The sequence below is a fragment of the Hirundo rustica genome, chromosome 8 (genome assembly GCF_015227805.2).
Source record: "Hirundo rustica isolate bHirRus1 chromosome 8, bHirRus1.pri.v3, whole genome shotgun sequence".
NCBI classification, from domain to species: domain Eukaryota; kingdom Metazoa; phylum Chordata; class Aves; order Passeriformes; family Hirundinidae; genus Hirundo; species Hirundo rustica.
Window position 1 is genome coordinate 23,493,799 of NC_053457.1, and position 18,147 is coordinate 23,511,945.

General features: G+C 59.8%; 4 protein-coding genes across 4 annotated transcripts in view; 3 read left to right on the plus strand and 1 right to left on the minus strand.

Moving 5' to 3' along the window:
- On the minus strand, positions 1-3,499 carry LOC120755804 (steroid 17-alpha-hydroxylase/17,20 lyase). The gene is made up of 8 exons (XM_040071274.1): positions 3,174-3,499; positions 2,567-2,705; positions 1,804-2,033; positions 1,506-1,592; positions 1,205-1,414; positions 806-975; positions 614-717; positions 1-372 (listed from the first exon to the last, which is right to left on the minus strand). The coding sequence occupies exons 1-8, from the start codon at positions 3,495-3,497 to the stop codon at positions 104-106; spliced, it is 1,533 nt and encodes a 510-aa protein (XP_039927208.1). The 5' UTR covers positions 3,498-3,499; the 3' UTR covers positions 1-103.
- An 831-nt stretch (positions 3,500-4,330) lies between these two features.
- On the plus strand, positions 4,331-7,555 carry BORCS7 (BLOC-1 related complex subunit 7). Its single transcript, XM_040071141.1, has 5 exons — positions 4,331-4,498; positions 4,890-4,952; positions 5,405-5,448; positions 5,864-5,884; positions 6,331-7,555. Exons 1-5 carry the CDS (start codon positions 4,358-4,360, stop codon positions 6,380-6,382), a joined length of 321 nt encoding a protein of 106 aa, XP_039927075.1. The 5' UTR covers positions 4,331-4,357; the 3' UTR covers positions 6,383-7,555.
- A 479-nt stretch (positions 7,556-8,034) lies between these two features.
- AS3MT (arsenite methyltransferase) lies at positions 8,035-12,259 on the plus strand. Its single transcript, XM_040071467.1, has 11 exons — positions 8,035-8,085; positions 8,450-8,490; positions 8,988-9,115; positions 9,222-9,372; positions 9,445-9,581; positions 9,857-9,926; positions 10,163-10,244; positions 10,330-10,461; positions 10,567-10,709; positions 11,092-11,226; positions 12,057-12,259. Coding segments are annotated over exons 1-11 (1,119 nt in total). The 5' UTR covers positions 8,035-8,084; the 3' UTR covers positions 12,156-12,259.
- Positions 12,260-15,663: 3,404 nt separating this feature from the next.
- CNNM2 (cyclin and CBS domain divalent metal cation transport mediator 2) overlaps positions 15,664-18,147 on the plus strand; it is a 117,708-nt gene continuing 115,224 nt past the window's right edge. Inside the window, exon 1 of the mRNA XM_040070820.2 lies at positions 15,664-16,855. Within this exon, the coding sequence (XP_039926754.1) occupies positions 15,961-16,855 (895 nt within the window). The 5' untranslated portion in view covers positions 15,664-15,960. The remainder of the gene's footprint in view (positions 16,856-18,147) is intronic.

Genomic DNA, 18,147 nt, shown 5'->3' on the forward strand with positions numbered 1-18,147 from the left:
CTGTGTTGGGAATAGCTTTATCTGGATAACCGCCCATCCATGGGGCAGCCTCTGTGGTCTTACCCCCCCACTCCCCCTGCCTGGGATCCAGGGCTCCTTCCCATCATGAGGCTGCTCTCCAGGCCTCCCTCAGCCTGGCCTTCACCTGAAACTTCTGCACCTGCAGCACCACACCAAACTTGCCCTCCAGTGAGGGCAGGGGCTGGTCCTCAGGGCACTCGAGTGTGAACCTCTGCAGCACCCAGGCCAGGAAGAGGAAGAGCTCCATCTTGGCCAGGACTTTTCCCAGGCAGACACGGATCCCAGCTCCAAATGGGAGGTAGCTGGGTGAGGGTGAATGGATGTGCTGGCCCCGCTCATCCAGGAAGCGGCCTGCGAGGGGAAGGGGCACCACTGGCCTCAGCAGGGTGATCCCTTCTGCCTGAGACCTGCCCGAGTCCATCACGTGTGTCCCCCCCTAGGAGCTGCAGGAGCAGAGAGGTGGGAATGCCCCAGAAGGGCAGGAGCAGGATCCAATGCCTCAGCACCAAGCATCCTCCAGAGCTCTGCCTCTCCTGCTGCACCCACCCAGCCATCCCCTGGGCCAGGAGAGGATGGGGATCACACAACCCACCAGGATTGAACTCCTCAGGCTTGTCCCACTCCTTCTCGTCGTGGTGCACAGACCAGAGGTTGATGATGACCCTGGCACCCTTGGGGATGGAGTATTCCCCAATGCTGCAAAGCAGACACAGAGTGAGGCAGTGGCTCCCTCCCCCCAGTCTCTGCCCGTGACCTGGATGTGCCCTGGATGTGGGGGTCTCACCTGGTGTCGGCAAGGGACACGTGTGGGATGAGCAGGGGGGACACGGGCCGGATGCGCAGCACTTCACTGATGGTGGCCTCCAGGTAGGGCAGCAGCGGGCGGTCGCTGAGGTGGGGGTGACGTACCAGGCCAATCTTCTGGTCCATTTCCTCCTGGATCTTCCTCTGGATCTGGGAGTAAAGCAAAGACCCAGGGAGCAGGGTGCCCTGTGCACAGTGGAGTACACCCAGCATCATCAGCATGTCCCGTCAGGTTGTGTGGGGCAGAAGTGCCCACAGCCTGATCCTGCTTATCTGCAGAGCCTGACTTCTCTTTAGGCACCTGCCTTCCCCAAAACTCCCCATGACATCCCTGGTGCTGGAGGGAACCCAAGCCCCCGCTGTGGGGTGCAGACCCTACCTCAGGGTAGTGGAGCAGGTAGAGCACAGCCCATTTGAGCACAGTTGTGGTGGTCTCCACACCAGCCCCAAAGATGTCCCCCACTGTCATGAGGAGGTGGTCGTCAGTCAGCTTCAGCCCTGGCTCCGGAGGACTGCTGTTCTCAGCACTGAGCCTCACTTTCAGGAGGGCATCCATGAGGTCTTTCACGGTGTCTCCGCAGAAAGCTTCCTGCCGAGGGACATGTGTGAGCCAGGCTGTCCTGGGCACAGTGCCCGCCACCCCCAGCTCCAGCATCGCCCTGTCCTGGCCCTGCTGGCACCTTGTGTTCAGTGAATTTCTGCTGGAGCAACTGGTCCCGGACCTGGAGACATTTCTTCAGCAGGGCCAGGTCCTTGTTGGGAAATATCTGGGGGAGAAAAGTACATTACAACAGGCTACAGCTCAGCACAGCCCCTGCAGGCCCCCAGGCAGGCAGTCAGTGCCCACCAGCGCACTGGGTCTTGTGGGTTACCAGGACAGGGACCCTCCTAACTCAGCGGGGCTCCTATAGGACACATCCCAGCTCCCTCCTCTTATCTGAGGTGAGAGGAACGGGCAGTTCCCATGTCCCTGCTCACCTGGAGCCAGGGGAAGATGTCCACCAAGCTCTCCTTGGCCACGGTGTCCACGATACCCTGGCTGTACTCCAGCATGGCCTCGAACTCAGGGTCCCCACGCTGGTATGAGGAGTTGAAGCAGAGGGAGCAGACCACGTTGGTGACGGCCCGTGTGAGCTCGGGGGCCATGTCCAGGGCCATGTCCTGCGCAGCGCTGAGTGTCTCGCACAGGGATGCCGCCTCCCGGCAGACTGGGGTGGAGGAGAGGCAGCCCAGGGAGTGATGATTAAGCCAAGGGGGTGAAAGGGGCAGCTGGGGGCTGGAAGGAAGGGTCCCCTGCTCATTCAGAGTGCGCAGCCTGCACAGGGCACCCCCCGGCCAGGGCTGGGCCCTGAGGGGCTGGGATGGGCAGAAGGGACAATGCTGGATGGGCAGAAAGGACAATGCTGCGTGCTGGGGAGGAGCAGAGAGACTGGAGATGTGCGAGGATTTCCTCCTGGGTGGAGTGGGGAGCTGGCTCTATGCCTCAGTTACTCCATCTGTGAGTGAGGGGAACTGAAGTTCAGGGTAGAAAACACATGGAGAGGTGTTGGTAAAGTACAGGGGATATAAGGAGAGGGACAGAGCCCCTGCCTGGCAAGCAGCGGGGATACCAGGGGGCATGGCCTGAGCCCATGTCTTTCCTTGGTATCCAGGAAATCAGGGCATTTAAAAAGAAAAAGTACAGCGTGGGAGGGAACCAGAGCTGGGCGGGGGGAGCCTGGGGCTGGAGGGAGGCACTTACTGATCCTCTCGAGGGCGAGCGAGCCTTCTCCGAACATGGAGAGGGCGGTGTGCACCAGCTTGCGCTGGAACTTCCAGAGGGGCCCGTAGCTGGCGAAGGCGATGTCCTTGCCCCCCCGGGACAGCAGGTCCGTGGTCACCTGAGGGACAGACAGTCCCAGAGTCACTGGAGAGCAGCCCCGCTGGAGATGGATGATCATCTCATGGCGGGCTAGAGGTTAATGCAGGCAGGCAAAGCACGGGACGTGAGCTTTGCTTTCCCCCTGCCAAGGACTGATAAAGAGGTTTGGGGACAGATGCGAAGGTTAGGGGCTCTAGGATGCTCAGGGAACTTAAAGGGTGCAGGGATCCTGGTAGTTCCTGAACCCACATCCCCGTGCCCAGGGATGCGGTCAGCTGCAGGAGAAACGGGCACCCTCGGGATGGAGGATGACGGGGCTCGCCCTGGGGAGCAGGGTGTGCAGGGGCCGCCCTGCCCCCGGCTTGCTGCAGGCAGGATGGGGAGCGGACACGGACCCTGCTGCGTGCCCGCGTCTCCCTCGGGAGCGTCCCCCGCCTCACCCCACGCCGCAGCGGGAAGGGGTCCCCAAAACCTGCTGCCGACTCACGGTGCGGGGCCGTCCGGCGAAGTCTTTGCCCTTCTTCAGCAGCACCTCCCTGGCGTGCCGATAGCTGTTCACCACCACCACGTAGTGGGAGCCCATCCACAGGGCGTAGAGGCTGCCGTAGCGGCCCTGCAGGCGCCACAGCCGCAGGTGGAGCTGCGGGTGCCCGGCCAGCTGCAGCAGGCTCCCCACCAGCGGCAGGGCGGGCAGGCTCCGCGGGCGCCCCAAAGCCGGCCCGGTGGCCATCGCCAGGGTGTCCCGCCGGCGCGCCAGCCCCCAGGTGCAGAGCAGGGCCAGGGCCAGCAGCAGGGCACCCAGCAGCGGCATGGCGGGGCCGGCTGAGGGGCTGCGGCGCGCGGGGGGCCCTTATAGCGGCTGCGGGGTCGTCTCCTTGACTCTGAGGCGGGCTCGGCTCCTTATCGGGGGGACAAGGAGGGGGGAGCCGGGCCCGTGGCCAGCTCCGCAGCTGCGGGCACATGGCGGGGGGCGAGGGCGGCGGGGCCACGGCCACCCTGGGTGGCCATGGGGGAGCTGCTTCCAGCGCGCCGGGGGCCAGGGGATGCCCAGGGTCGGATCCGTCCTTGGGGTTCCGTCCCCAGGGCCCTGTGGTGGGCCAGGGGTGTGGGGACAGCTGAGCCCTCCGGGTCTGTCCTGGGTGCCGTGAGCATAGCTGGGGGCTGTGACGGGGCACTGGAATCCATCCCCAGCCTCGGAGCACCTCGATGGATCCGGGAGGGAATGGGCAGCACTAGAAATGCTGATAAGCCCGGAGCATCCCTGATCATGAGCTCCTGTCAGTGCTGGGGAGACACGGGTAGCCCTTGACGCTGCTGGGCAGCCCTCGGCAATGCTGGTGAGCGCCGGTCAGTCCCTGGTACCATTGGTCAGCCCTGGTCACTACAGAGGAAGTGCTGGCCAGGGCTGAGAAACCCTGGTCAGCGCTGGTCAGTGCTGAGAAACCCTGGGCAGCGCTGGTCAGCCGTGCTCTGTGCCTGTCAGTGCTGGGCAGCCTGTGGATGTCCGTGCCCGAGGCGATGAGGTGTCCTGGGGGAGTCCTTTGGGAACAGAAGCCCCACCCGGCAGTGTCCCCGACCCCCGCGGGCTCTGCGCCTTCCCGAGCCTTCAGGCGCCCGGCGCTCGCCGTAGCCGCTCCCGGGGGTAGGCGGAGCGGGGCGCGGCGGGGTAAGATGGCGGCGGGGGGTGCGGCGGATGCCCAGGCTCGCTTTGGCCACTCGGTGAAGGGGCTCCTGACCGAGAAGGTGACGAGCTGCGGCACCGACGTGATCGCTCTCACTAAGCAGGTGCTGAAGGGCTCCCGCAGCGCCGAGGTGAGCGGCGGGTGCCGGCGTGCGGCCGATTACGGGGCCGGGAGGCGCTGGGAGCGGGGAGGGCGGCGCAATGTATGCCGGGAGCTGTAGTCCCACAGGAGAAGCGGGCGCATCCTCGAGTCTGGGCAGGGACGGGGACAGCGGGACCGGGATGCGGGCACGGCTGGGCAGCGCCTCGGCACTCCGGCGGTGGCAGGAGGTAGGGTGACTGCCAGGGTGGTAGGTGGGAGCGGTGCCTCAGGTGTTCCCGATGGATGTGCTCTCACGGCACCGCGGTGATCCCCGCACGGTGTCACCCCAAGTGTCACCGGGGTCTCGGGACAGCCGTCGCGGGGACTCGAGAAACGCAAAGATAGAGGGTCTCAGCCTGGTCTGTACGTTTGTCTTTTAGCTCCTGGGCCAAGCTGCGAGAAACATGGTGATGCAAGAAGATGCCATCTTGCACTCAGAAGATGTAAGCTGTGTTCTTGTGCTCCAGCAGCAGTGTTTCTAGGGACAGGAGGAGAGGAGGGTGGTAAGAACAGTTTGCAGCCGTGCTGCTGGAGCCCTGGAGTGAAATACATGACTTCAGCCAGCCGGCAGCAGGGCTGGTGGTCAGAATAATTTAGTGCTTCCTCAAACCCAGGGCCTCTGGACTCCTGGTGTCCTGCAGGCTGGCCAGCCCTCAAGCTGTGCCCTCTCTTACAGAAAGCTTGAGGGACTGTGGGCTGAAACAAAACACTTGTGTCTTTGCCTGTTGCTGGGGAAGGAGAGGGAAGTATGCCACTGCTGACAGATAGCAGCAGGGGTGTTTTGGAGGCAGTGCAGCAATACAGTGGTGGCTGTGCTGGAGGAACTCCCCAGGGCATTAGGATGGCTTGCACTGTGATTTCTCTAGGTATTCATTCTTTGGTTTGTTCTCCACAGAGTTTAAGAAAAATGGCCATAATAACTACTCATCTACAGTACCAGTAAGTAGGGGACGCCAGTAAGTAGGCATTCTCTCTTGGGGGCTGAGTGGATCCCTCAGTCCTTCTCAGTTTTCCTTAAAGACTTTGCATGAAGCCACTAGCTCAGACTGATCCCTCTTTTTCAGTTCTTCAAAGCTGAGCAGGCCCTGGAGCTGGACTTTTCCAGCCTTCTTCGGGCTGTTTTGGGGTGGGAGATGAAATTTTTTCCTCCTGTTTGCCATGCATTGTGTCTCTAGTGAGTGTGTGTGATATCCCAGGGACTAAGAAGAAGCCAGTGCTGCTTCTGTCCCCTAGGACGTAATCCAATAACACCCTGGAGTTTTGGCCTCTTGAGCCTTTGTTTGACGTAACATAAACGGTGACTGAAATTTTGTGGTTTTTTAATGTTCTTTTTGTCTTTCTTTTTCTCATCTAGGCAGGAAGCAATTCAAAAGAAGTGAGTTCTGGGAGGACCTGGGGGACTTGTGTGTGGGGTAGAAAGGGGGAGGTGATGGGAGTTGGATGGGGGAAAACAGAATGGAAAGGTTTTTGCAACTGCCTTTGAGGCAGATGCTGGCCCAGCAGGGTAACGCTTCAGTATTGTGAAGAGCAGGGAACTTGAGTGAAGAGATGGGATTCATACCAAAACTTCCTTTTGTTTCACTGATGTGATAGAGCGTGTGAGGCTGCTTGTGAGAGGAGATGAGGGTGGTGGGAACAGAACTGTGTACAGCAGGGTGCAGGAAGTGAGGTTTGCTTTGTGGGGACACAGAGGGGGTCGAGGCACCCCAGGGTTTCTCTTTGCTGTAGAGCTCTAGAGCTGCTCTGGTCCCTTGGGCTCAGGCAGCACAGCACAGTCTGGGAGCAGATCTCACCATGAACCTCCTCTTGCTTGGTGCCCAGTGTGGAGCGCTCGTCAAACCTTCAGGACCAGCTGAGTCACTTGCTGAAATGAAGGGGAGCCGAAGGCATGAGGAAATCTCGACTGGCACTGAGGGAGTGAAGCGTCCTCTCCCTTCCAGCCCCCGGGCCTCAGAACTATGGATGATGCTGGATGTCAGCTGGGATATGTGCAGAGTCTGTGTTTCTGGGCACGTGGCCCTCTCTCGTGTGCCTGCATCCACACCTCTGCTCCAGAATGTTCAACCACACACCTGCACCTTGCTGAAACAAACTCCCTCGAACTTTGCTCCTCCCAATAATTCCTGTGTCTGCTTAATTCCCATGTAGTGTGAGGTACTCGGCCCACTCCAGCACCCTTGGCAAGAAATGCAGAGTTGAGGCGTGGTGTTTAAATGCAGGTGCCTGCAGTTTGCCACTGGTCTGTATTTAGCCACAGAGGTGGCACAGAGTGCAGTTTATTTAGGGCATTTTAATCAGTGTGACCTGCAAGTGCCTGGGTGGGTGAGAGGTGCTTCAGTGTAGGCTGAGGTGCCAGTCCCAGCACATAATTTCTGAAACCAGGAATCTAAGCACACACATCTGCCAGTGGCCTAGCTGGACGTGGTTTGGCCATCCTCCTCCTCAGAGGTTATCTTCTTTTCCTCTCTGCCAGACTTTGGAACATCATCCCTTTGCCAGCCCATATGTGCTGCATTTGGCCTTCAGCTGCATTCCTTTTCCTGGGCTGCTGCTCCATCTTTTGATGAGGCAGCCTTGGCTGTGGTGTGTGTTTGTATCTGGTTGGGAAGGTATCCAAAGGCCCGTCTGGGAAGCAGGCAGGAGCGCATCACAAGCTGGTGTGCTCAGTTGTACACTGCTCTGTTGAAGACTAGTGACCTGTTCACATCCAGGACTAACTATAAATACTGTGTCTTGTTTTTGGTAAGTCACTTATCTGGAGCACTTGGAGTGCACGGGAAGCACTTGTTTCCCTGAGTGTCCTTTTCACCAGCTGATAGGAGCAGGCAGGCTGAGAGCTGACACTGGCCTGGCACATTCCTGTTGGAATGCTGCTGCTGAGCCTGCTCCTGTGCTGCAGAGCCTTCTCGGGCTAGATTTCGCCATCCCTGCCAGTATTTTTGCCTTTGGTGACATTTTGACCCCAGCTTTGTAGGTGCACTTTGGGAATGAGAGTTTTCCCTGCGATTTCTTGCTGGGAATAAAAGCTGTCCTGAACACCACCAAACTGCAGCAGTCTGTTGTGGGTTCTGTTGCTGGCAGTCCTTGTGGATCAGGGAGATGCCATGGGATGGTGGGTCTCTGCCCCCAAAGATCCCCCATTCTGCTTTAGCTCAGAGGGCTCTGCAGAGGCAGCGTGACCTTGCTGCAGGTGGTTTGTCCTTTCCAAGGTCCTGTCCTCTGCAGAGGCCACAGCAGTCCTGTGACATTAAATTTGAGTCTCCCTGCCTTTGAGGCAAGCAGGGACAGGGCTGCACCGTGGAGGTTGCAGAGCTGTTGGGGAACAGGCAGCAGGGTGGGGTTTTGGGGGTGTGGGTGCAGCAAGAACCATGAACGATGGCAGCGTGCTCACCACGGGAGTGGGGCCGGCTGTGCCTGTGTCCTGCGGGGCCGAGTGCCAGGGGCCGGGCAGGCGGGAGCCGCTGCCAGGGCGGAAGGCGGGCGCGGGCAGCGCGGGATGCCGGGACGGCGCAGGGTGTCGGGGAGGAGCGTGGCCGGGCTGGGCAGAGTCCGGCTGAGGCGCTGCGGCTGGAGGCAGTAAGGGGCCAGGGCCTCTGCTCGGGCTGCCCTTGGGGCCGGGGGCTCTCTGCAAAGCAGGGGAGGGGGGGTTACCCTACAGGGATGATCGGGGGACTCATCTCTCCGGGGCAGCTGGGAGTGGGTTTTTTGGGATTGGGGGATGTTGTCAGGTGCCCCCTGGAGCATCCTATTAGACTGGGTTTTTTGGGATTGGGGGATGTTGTCAGGTTCCCCCTGGAGCATCCTATTAGACTGGGTTCTGCTGGGTGAGAGCAAAAAGCTCCCTGGTATCTGGGGTAGAGGGGAGTCAGAGCCCTTGGGAGGACCTGTGGTGGTGCCCATCTCTGTGGTGTCAGCCACCAGCCCCACATTCCCGTTGCAGTGGCAACTCCCTGCAGAGAGCTGATCCACCAGGAGGTGCAGGTGAGGAGCGTGGATGGGAACTGGTGGAGGGTTGGGGCAGTTGGGCAGGGGGTGCGTGCCTGGGATGTGCCAGAGTTCCTGCTGCCAATGGAGGATAAAGCTTGGTTCGGGGCCCAGATGAAAGTGCCAGGTGGGGCTGGCAGCTTTGCTCCTGTTGTGCTCGGGGATGGGGGAACTGAGCAGCCTGGCATTTCCCTGCCCTTGTTCCCTGCACCCTTCTCAGACAGGAAAAGGCTGCAGCCTACAAAGTTACTGAAAATTGGAATTAAATTCCCTCCTGCACAAACACATCAGTGCATGTGAGCAAAGGGAGCTGGGGAGGATGGGGGCAAATGGATGCCTGATCTTAGCGTAGTTTCTGGCTGGAGAGTGCCAGTGCCAGAGGAATGAGGGCATGTACAGGCCGAGTGCAGGCATGACCCCCGTGTTTTAGAGCATGGGGAGCTCCCAGCGCTCAGCTTGGCACAGTTTAGTGGCCTCTGTCCTTCCCATCTCAGGATTACTATGGCAAAGAACTGCAGAAGACAGAGGACCTCAAAACCAACGCGTGCATCACCTCAGCCAGGCCCCTTTCCAAGATGGTGCGAGATGCTCTGGAGCACATCCATGAGGAGGTGCTGGCCAGGTAAACCCCAGGGTCTCTCCTCCACTGGTGCATCCCCATGGGCTGCAGCCCCTTCTTGGCCATGCCCTGGGGCACCTCCACCCAGCTCAGCTCAGCATCCATCCAGGTACTACGGCTGCGGTCTGGTGATCCCCGAGTGCCTGTCATCGTGCCGGATTCTGGACCTGGGCTGCGGCAGCGGCCGGGACTGCTACCTACTGAGCCAGCTGGTCGGGGAGCAGGGCCACATCACCGGGATAGATATGACCGAGGGCCAAGTATGGCACAGATCTGGGACTCCCCCTCATCCTCCTGGCAGCCCTCTCACATCGTTCCCTCCCTCCTGCCAGGTGGAGGTGGCAAAGAAGCACATTGCCTACCACATGGATAAGTTTGGCTACCGAAAGCCGAACGTGGAGTTCATCCACGGTTACATGGAGAAGCTGGGTGATGCTGGACTGGCTGACGAGAGCTACGATATTGTCATGTAGGTGCTGTGCAGGCCACAGTCGCCCCCAGTCCTGCTGCTTCCCGGGGCTGTGGGCTGGGTCTTCATCCCAATGGGTCACCTGCTTCAGAAGCACCTGTTAGGAAAAGGGAAATCCCAAGCTGGAGTCTGGGCTAGAGACTGAGAATATAAGCTGCCCTTTTCATGGTCAAATTGGTGTTTCCAAGTCCTGTGTGAAGTGATGGGACACACAGCAGCTGGTGGTGCTAAGTGTGAAAGAGGGTGCAAATAAGCCTTGGTCTCCTCCTCCACAGCTCCAACTGTGTGATCAACCTTGCCCCTGACAAGAGGGCTGTGCTGCAGGAGGCCTTCCGTGTGTTGAAGGTGATGGTGGGCTGGTGCCCGTGGCAGCAAAGCAGGCTTGGGGTGGCCCTGTTGCTTGGGGTGCTACCGAGAAGCAGCAAATGGGATCCAGCAAGGCGGGGTGGCAGGATGGGGTCAGAGGAGGGCATCACTGCAGAGGGTCCCATGCAGGGTAGGATTAGGGGGTTCCCAATTCTCCCTGCCCCTTTTGTCCCTTTGCTTCTTGAGGTCTCCCTTCACTCATTGCTGCCCTCCAGCCTGGGGGAGAGATGTACTTCAGTGACATCTACAGCAGCCAGCGCCTGAGCGAGACCATCCGGAAACACCGGGTGCTGTGGGGTGCGTAGGGCTGTGGGATGGGGTGACATGGCCTGAGGGGACCAGACCTTGGCCTCCATCCCCCATGTCTGTGGTCTCACGCCAGGAGAATGCCTGGCAGGAGCCCTGTACTGGAGAGACCTGTACAGCATTGCTGAGGAGGTGGGGTTCAGCCCCCCATGCCTGGTCACCGCCAGCCCCATCACCATTGGCAACAAGGAGCTGGAGGGCATCGTCGGTGAGGATCCAGCCAGGGAGTGTCAGCTCTGGGAAGCTGTGGGAAGCTCTGCTGGGATCCCAGCCCAGGTGTTCAGTGTCCAGACCACCAACCTCTCCCTTGTAGGTGACTGCCGCTTCGTTTCTGCAACTTTCCGCCTATTCAAGGTGCTGGGTGGCAGCTGGGCCGGGCCAGGACAGGTCATCTACAACGGCGGGATCGTGGGGCACGAGCGAGAGCTGGTGTTTGACGCCAACTTCACCTTCAAGGTTTGGGGAGGCATGCTGGGGTTCTGTAGGGAAGAGTTAAAGCTGATGAAGCTGCTATTCAGCAGCATCCTCTGTGATCTGGGGGCAAGCTTTGGTGGAGGGGATGGTGGGTGGGAGCCAAGGGGCTGTGTAAACCCAGGGGAGTGAAAATGTACAGGAAAGGGAGACAGATGCATGCCCTGCTTTGTGGTAAAGGCAGAACATCCATGGTGACTTCCCAGAACGGTTTGAAGCCTGATGCTTGGGTTTTTTGGGTGTTTCTTCAGGTTTTGGGCCAAGACGTGCTCCTGCTTTCACTCTCCCTGTCACCTGGCTGGGTGGCTGGAGTCCCTTGGGACACATATCCAGGACCCCAGGCTTGTGACCATTCCTCTGCCCCCAGGAAGGAGAGGTGGTGGACGTGGATGCTGAGATGGCTGCGATCTTGCGGAGCTCCAGGTTTGCGGATGAGTTCCTGATCCGAGCTGGCGGGGCCAATGCTGCACCACTGCAGGGCTGCTGTTGCAAGGGAGTGAAGGTCAGTAGAGGGCAGCTCTATGGCTGGGTTAAGGAATTGGGACATGGGTGTCCCATGCCATCACAGGGGCTATGGGGTGTGTGGCATGATACCAAGACATCTGAGTTCTTCTGGGCCAGACAGGAGATCATGGGAGACCAAGAGTGGTGGTGCCTGAGTTGGGACAAACTGTGCCCCTATCCAAGTACCCCCCTCCTAAGGGGGAGTCTGCTCTAACCACCCCAGCATGTCTATGGGGACTGGTGAGGCTACAGCTGGACTTCCCTGAGGTCTCCCAAGGGGAGTCATCCTTCCCCTGAGGGGATGGCTGTGCACAGCCTGCGCCAGGGAGGTGATGGCCCATCCTCACAGTTTCTTCCTGCTCATTTCTCTCCTGCCTGCTGATGGAAGAGCAGGTTGGCCCTGGCTGCCAACCCTGACCCTGCAGCACAAAGCATTCTATCTGCTGGAAGCCTCTCTCTTCTCCTTGGTGGTTCCTCCAGCCTGTAGATGGGCCAGGAGAGAAAAGGGAGATAACACCCTGCAGCTGTGTATCCCTGAAATACAGCCTTGTACTTAGGAAGGGGAGATTTTCTCAGGTTTCTGTCCAAGCAGGAGGCATTTCTCAGATAAAAGCAGAGCCAAAGTCCCAGACAAACTTTTGGCTTCTTCCTTAACACAGGGAAAAGCAGCTGGAGTGACCCAGGAGGTGCCCCCCATGATAGCTAAAAGGAAGGTCTGCTTGGGTTGCTCTTCTGGCAGGGACTGAGCGAGGGGCACATGCCACTTTCTCAGGTGCTTCTTGCTTCCCACTGGCCTGATCCTGCCCTGGGTTTTTCTCTGTCTTTCAGGAGAAGATCCGTGATCCTTTCCAGCTGCTGGAGCGGCTGACAGCCCCAGGTCCTGCTTGCTGTCCTAATGGCACCTGTGGTCCCCCAGGGTGCTGCTGAGTAGCAAGTGGTGTCCCCACACCACCGCTGGAAGTCAGCGGGGCAAGAGGACCTGGCCCCAGTGATGTCTTCCACCAGAGAGCAAATACATGTCTGAGCTCAAAGGCTGTGTGCTTGTAGCTGTCACGGGGCCGTGGGTGCTGTGCTTCCCTGGCAGGGCTGGTGGGGCAGGCTGGGCCTGGCTGCAGTGAGGGCCCGTCCTGTGGGTCCCCTCACTGTGGGGCTGACAGTGCCTGCACAGCTTGGGCACTCAGGCAGGGACACAGGGACACTGTCTCACTTGCAGCCCTGCAGCCTGTTCCAGGAGTTGGGATTGCTCTATCTTTCCCTGTGCAGTGCCACTGAGGTTTCTGTTTCCCCCCAGACTCCATTTAGTTGGAAGCCCTGAGTCCCTTGCGGGCATCGCACCTGCAGAGTTTTGCAGGGAAATACAGCAATTCTGGAAGAGCAGAAACGCATCTGGCTGCATCCCACAGCAGACAAAGAGCAAGGTGCGAGGGCTTTTAGGCTGTGGTGGGAGGTGATGGGCTGCATTCCTACTGCCCAGCATGAATCCCACAGGACCTGGCCCACATAATGTGTTTAGGAAAGGCTGGAGGCTGCTGAATAGCTAAGCTTAGAAATAAGGGACTGTTTCCACCTCTCCTCACACAGTGATTTTCCAGAAGGGACCAAATTTCCCATCTCTGCCTTTTAAGCATCATGCTGTAGCATGGGGGAAGTTAAGAAGCAAAACCCAATAAAATTTAGGTTCAAAAAGAAACAGAGGCCAGTGCCCAGGATGCTCTGCCGTAGCAGTAGCAGTGGCTGAGAAGGGTCTAGGTGTTCAGGACACCTGAAATTGTTCTGAAATTGTGTGGAATGACCTCACTGATGGGACCTTGGGAGGAAGAAGCTATTTAATACACACACCCCACCCCCAGTCCTCTTTCTAGATTACTTACAAAGACTTAATCCAAGTCCTCAAACAGCTCATCCTGGGAGGTTTGCAGCAGTTAACTCCTGCTATCAAAGACAGCCTTCGCAGCAGGAATGGAAGAGCAGGTGGGGCGGAGGGGTCCTACCTGTAAATCCCTTCATTAAAAAGACACAAGTCCCTGGCGTGGCCTTTCAACTTGCCCGGGAAGAGCTGCACCCACAGTGAGATCCCCGCTCTGTGCATACAGAAAAAGGCCACAGCTTAAATGCCACTGCATTTGCATAGCACTATGTGTTTCCCAAATTCTCAGCATGCCAGGGAGGAAGCAGCTAAGAGAACTTGACTTTGATGTGGAGCATTAAAGTAGAGGTCCTCACCAGGCTGTGGATGCAGTGGTGTCTTCTCTGCCTTGGCTTTACCTGTGCATACACAGCCTTGGGGTTTTCAGCCCCCAGTGTATGAAGAGGTCCTGGAGCCCCATCCCATGTGAGGAACTCCAACACAATGTGCCCAACAACCCAGTTTGTGTATTTTGGTTGTAGAGATGTCTCAGATCCTGTTCTCCTAGTGTGAAGTTCTGCAGCATCGGTGTCCTACCTTAGCAAGCAGAGAGGGTGTTGTGATGGCAGCAGCCAGAGTTTGTGATGGGTCTGATTCATTCCTGGGGGAAAGGGATTCCTGAGTCCCTGCTAACTCTGTGGTTAGCAGGGTGTCACAGTGGTTCAGGGACACCTGTCACCTCCTTAGGGAACCAGGCCTGTGGAACTCCCTTAGGATAAGCTGAATGAGATTTGTGACTACAGAGCACTGTGCTCTGCTCCACAGTATTGGGTTGCCCTGCACTATCTATTTTTCCGTTTTCCAAGCACCTAAACAGCAGGGAGGCTGTTTCACTGCCTCTAAAGGGTGTCCACAAGCCACACTGGTTGCTCCCACAGCTGTTCGTCTCTGGCTGTCCAGGATGTTGAACTCCTTCGTAACTGACGGACATGGGGCGATGATGGCCGGGTGTGGGGCGTGTTCCCCAGCTGGGATTGCGGCACAGCAGACGAAGCTTTGGAAACAGCCGGGCTCTCCGGGCGGTCTCGGCTCTCCGTGCATTCATGAACTGAGGATGAGCGGAGCGGGACAACTGGGGCGGCTTCGGACGTCCTCAAGGGGAGCTCCAAACCCCGGGCCCGCTCACCCCACACCCCGCACGGGGCGGCGGAGCAGAGGAGAGGTGAGGGAGGAGCGCGGCCCGTCCCTATTCGGTATTTAATGGTTAATTCCCCTCAACAACGGAGATGTCGGGGCGGATGGTGCCCGGGGGCCGCAGCGCGACAGCTCGATTTCTGAACGTCGCACGGTACCGCACCGGTGGCGGCTCGGGGGCCTACCGGGGCACGGTCACGGCTGAGGGAGCCGCCCCCGTCGCGGAGGATCCCGGCGGGCGGCACCGGGACTCGCCCCGTCGGGCAGAGCCCACGAGGCGCGGCGGGGCCGCCAGGGGGCGCTGCGTGACCGCCGACCGATGCGGAGCGCGGACGCGGGGCGGCGCTCCCGGGTCGCTGAAGGGGGCGAGCGGCGCGGCGGGTCCGAGGGGAGCGGCGGTCGCCGTGGGCCGGGCGGGAGCGGCGGGTGGAGCGGGACCGCCCGGCCCGTTCGGCCGCCTCTCGCCCCGGCGCCGGCGCTCCCGGGGCCGCTCCTGCCGGGCGCCGCGCGCGCCGGCCGCACCGCACCCCCATTGGTCGCGCCCCTCCTGAGGCTCCGCCCCCCTAGGCCCCGAGCGCCGCCGCCATTGGCCGCAGCCGCGCGGTCGGCCCCGCCCCCGCGCCCGGGGTACACACCGGAGTCACGCGCCCCCGGGGCTGGGGAGCGGGCGGGGCGCGGCGGGGGCCGCGGCCCAGCGCTGATGGCGGGCAGGCTGGCGCTGATGGCGGCGCCGGGAGGAGGCATCCTCCCCCGCGGCGGCGGGCGGGGCGGGGCGGGGCGGGGCGGGCGCGGGTAGAGGGCGGCTGCCTGGTCGGCCCGCCGGCACCCGCAGTCCGCCGCCCGTCGGGTCCCGCGGGCAGCCGAGCCCGCGCCCTCGCCCGCCCGGCCAGCCGCCGCGCCCGCCGCCACCGCCGCCGCCGGGGGAGCCGTGTGGCACGCCGCAGGCGACCGCCAGCGCGGCGATGTCGGGGCCCGCGGCGGGCGGCCGAGCCCTGACTAAAGCTGGCCCGCGCTGGCCCGGTTGGGACACATGGCGGGGGGCGGCCGGGGGGGGCGCGGGCTTGGGCTCTTGCTGCTTGCTCGGCGGCTGCCATGTGCCGGCGGCCCCCGGCCGCCGCCGTGCCGCTCGCTCGCCGCCCGCCGCCGTCGCGCCCCCGCCGGCGGCGGAGGAGACGGTGATCATCGGTCTGCGGCTGGAGGACACGGACGACGTCTCCTTCATGGAGGGGGGCGCGCTGCGGGTGAGCGAACGGACGCGGGTGAAGCTGCGGGTCTACGGGCAGAACATCAACAACGAGACGTGGTCGCGCATCGCCTTCACGGAGCACGAGCGGCGGCGGGGCGGGCGGGCGGCGGCGGGGGCCGGCGGGGCGCGGCGGTGGCGGGGGCGGCGGCGGGTCGGCGGGCAGCGGCGGGGCCCCGCAGCGCTGCGGCATCCGCACCTCGGACATCATCATCCTGCCGCACATCGTGCTCAACCGCCGCACCTCGGGCATCATCGAGATCGAGATCAAGCCCCTGCGCAAAACGGAGAAGAGCAAGTCCTACTACCTGTGCACCTCCGTCTCGGCCCCCGCCGCCGCCGCCCTGGGCCCCGGGGCTCCCGGAGGGCTGGCGGGCGCCGAGGGGCCGGCGGGACCTCCGCCCTGGGGCGAGACCACTTGGATCTACCATGACGGCGAGGACACCAAGATGATCGTGGGCGAGGAGAAGAAGTTCCTGCTGCCCTTCTGGCTGCAGGTCATCTTCATCTCGCTCCTCCTGTGCCTCTCGGGCATGTTCAGTGGCCTCAACCTGGGCCTGATGGCCCTGGACCCCATGGAACTGCGCATCGTGCAGAACTGTGGCACGGACAAAGAGAAGAACTATGCCAAGCGCATCGAGCCTGTGCGACGTCAGGGCAACTACCTGCTGTGCTCCCTCCTGCTGGGCAATGTCCTGGTCAACACCACGCTTACCATTCTGCTAGACGACATTGCCGGCTCTGGGCTGGTGGCCGTGGTGGTCTCCACCATCGGTATCGTCATCTTCGGCGAGATCGTGCCGCAGGCTATTTGCTCTCGGCACGGCCTGGCCGTGGGCGCCAACACCATCTTCCTCACCAAGTTTTTCATGATGATGACCTTCCCGGCCTCCTACCCCGTCAGCAAGTTGCTGGACTGTGTTCTGGGCCAGGAGATCGGCACGGTCTATAACCGTGAGAAGTTGCTGGAGATGCTGCGGGTCACCGACCCTTATAACGATCTAGTCAAGGAGGAGCTCAACATTATCCAAGGAGCCCTGGAACTGCGCACCAAGACCGTGGAGGATGTGATGACTCCCCTCCGAGACTGCTTTATGATCGCTGCTGAGGCTGTGCTCGACTTCAACACCATGTCCGAGATCATGGAGAGCGGTTACACCCGCATCCCTGTTTTCGAGGGTGACCGCTCCAACATCGTGGACTTGCTCTTCGTTAAGGACCTGGCTTTTGTGGACCCCGATGACTGCACGCCGCTCAAGACCATCACCCGCTTTTACAACCACCCGCTGCATTTTGTCTTCAATGACACCAAGCTCGATGCCATGCTGGAGGAGTTCAAGAAAGGTGGGCTCGTGCCTGTGGCGGGGGCGCGGTGGGGAGGTGCTGCTCGGTGGCGGTCAGCATTCACCTGCTTGCAGCAAGAGAGCTCTGCAGGGGGGCCTCGGGTTCCTGCGCACAGAGGGCTGTGGGAAGGTGCGTTCTGTGAGTGACCGCTATTTAGGCATCTGCCAGATCTGCTCATGCCCTGGGCCAGAAAGCTGATCCACGGCCGGGATGTGCCCCCAGCCTTTTCTTCCCCCAGTGCACTGGGATGTGTGTGTGGGCATGGTGCCAAGCAAGGTTGTTTTCCTTATTGCTTTTTCCACTCATCCGTCCGTTGTAGTGAGAGCCACTGACGGGAATCCGCGCTCATTCCTTGGCTGTGTCTTCTCTGTGCTTTTTCAGCTGGCCTGACGGGGAGGAGTGGGTGGGCTGCTCGGGTGCCTTTCATGCTCGGTGCACACACGTGCTGAGATAAACAAGGCATTTTAGCTCCATTCATAGGCTCAGCCAGCTGACCTCAGCTCTCTGCTCGTGTTCCAGTTACTTTGGTTGACACTTTGATCTTGTAACTCATAAATCATTTCAATCTTTTAAAATATGTTCCAAAGCACCTGTTGGTGCTGCACTTCAGAGTTACAGATCTTTTTCCCCAGGCTACCCTGTGCTTCAGGACCACAGGCTCAGCAGAGGTGTGACCCTTTACCTCTTTGCTGTAGATTGTGTATTAGTTGCATCAGAACGGGACTGAGGCTTTCCACCTTTCTCTTGATTGCAGGTGGTGCTGACTTGACAAATGCATCTTAATTTTTGTTCAAAGCTTTTCCTTATGAGAAAGGAAAATCATCTTTTTGTTTTCCTTTTAAAGTCTGTTCCTCTCTGCAAGCCAAATAATAAATGCTCTGTGGCCTGTGCAAGAGGGAGTTTTCAAAGTAGTTGTTAAGTGAAATTTCAGACAGTTTGGATGTGTGGACTCCTGTGTTGGATAAAGAAAGGCTATTTGGAGTGCCACCAGACTGTTTGTACCCAGGGAGATCTGATGAAAGTACCGCAGAGCAGCTTGGTCCCTGGAGGGTGATTTGCTTGAGAGAGAGAATCTAGTGGGGATTATTTGAGCTCACCTTTTATTAACTGCATAAGTTGCCTTGAAAAAAATTTTGTGAATTGATGAACGTTCTTTCCAGATAAGTTTAAATTATGACTTAAGCTTCAGCTGCTGGTTTGTCCACATGCTAAGCTCTTGTGTCATGGCACTGGACCTTCTTCATCCTGCTTAACTCGATTTGGGGAGTTGGAGGGTTACCTCATATTTATTT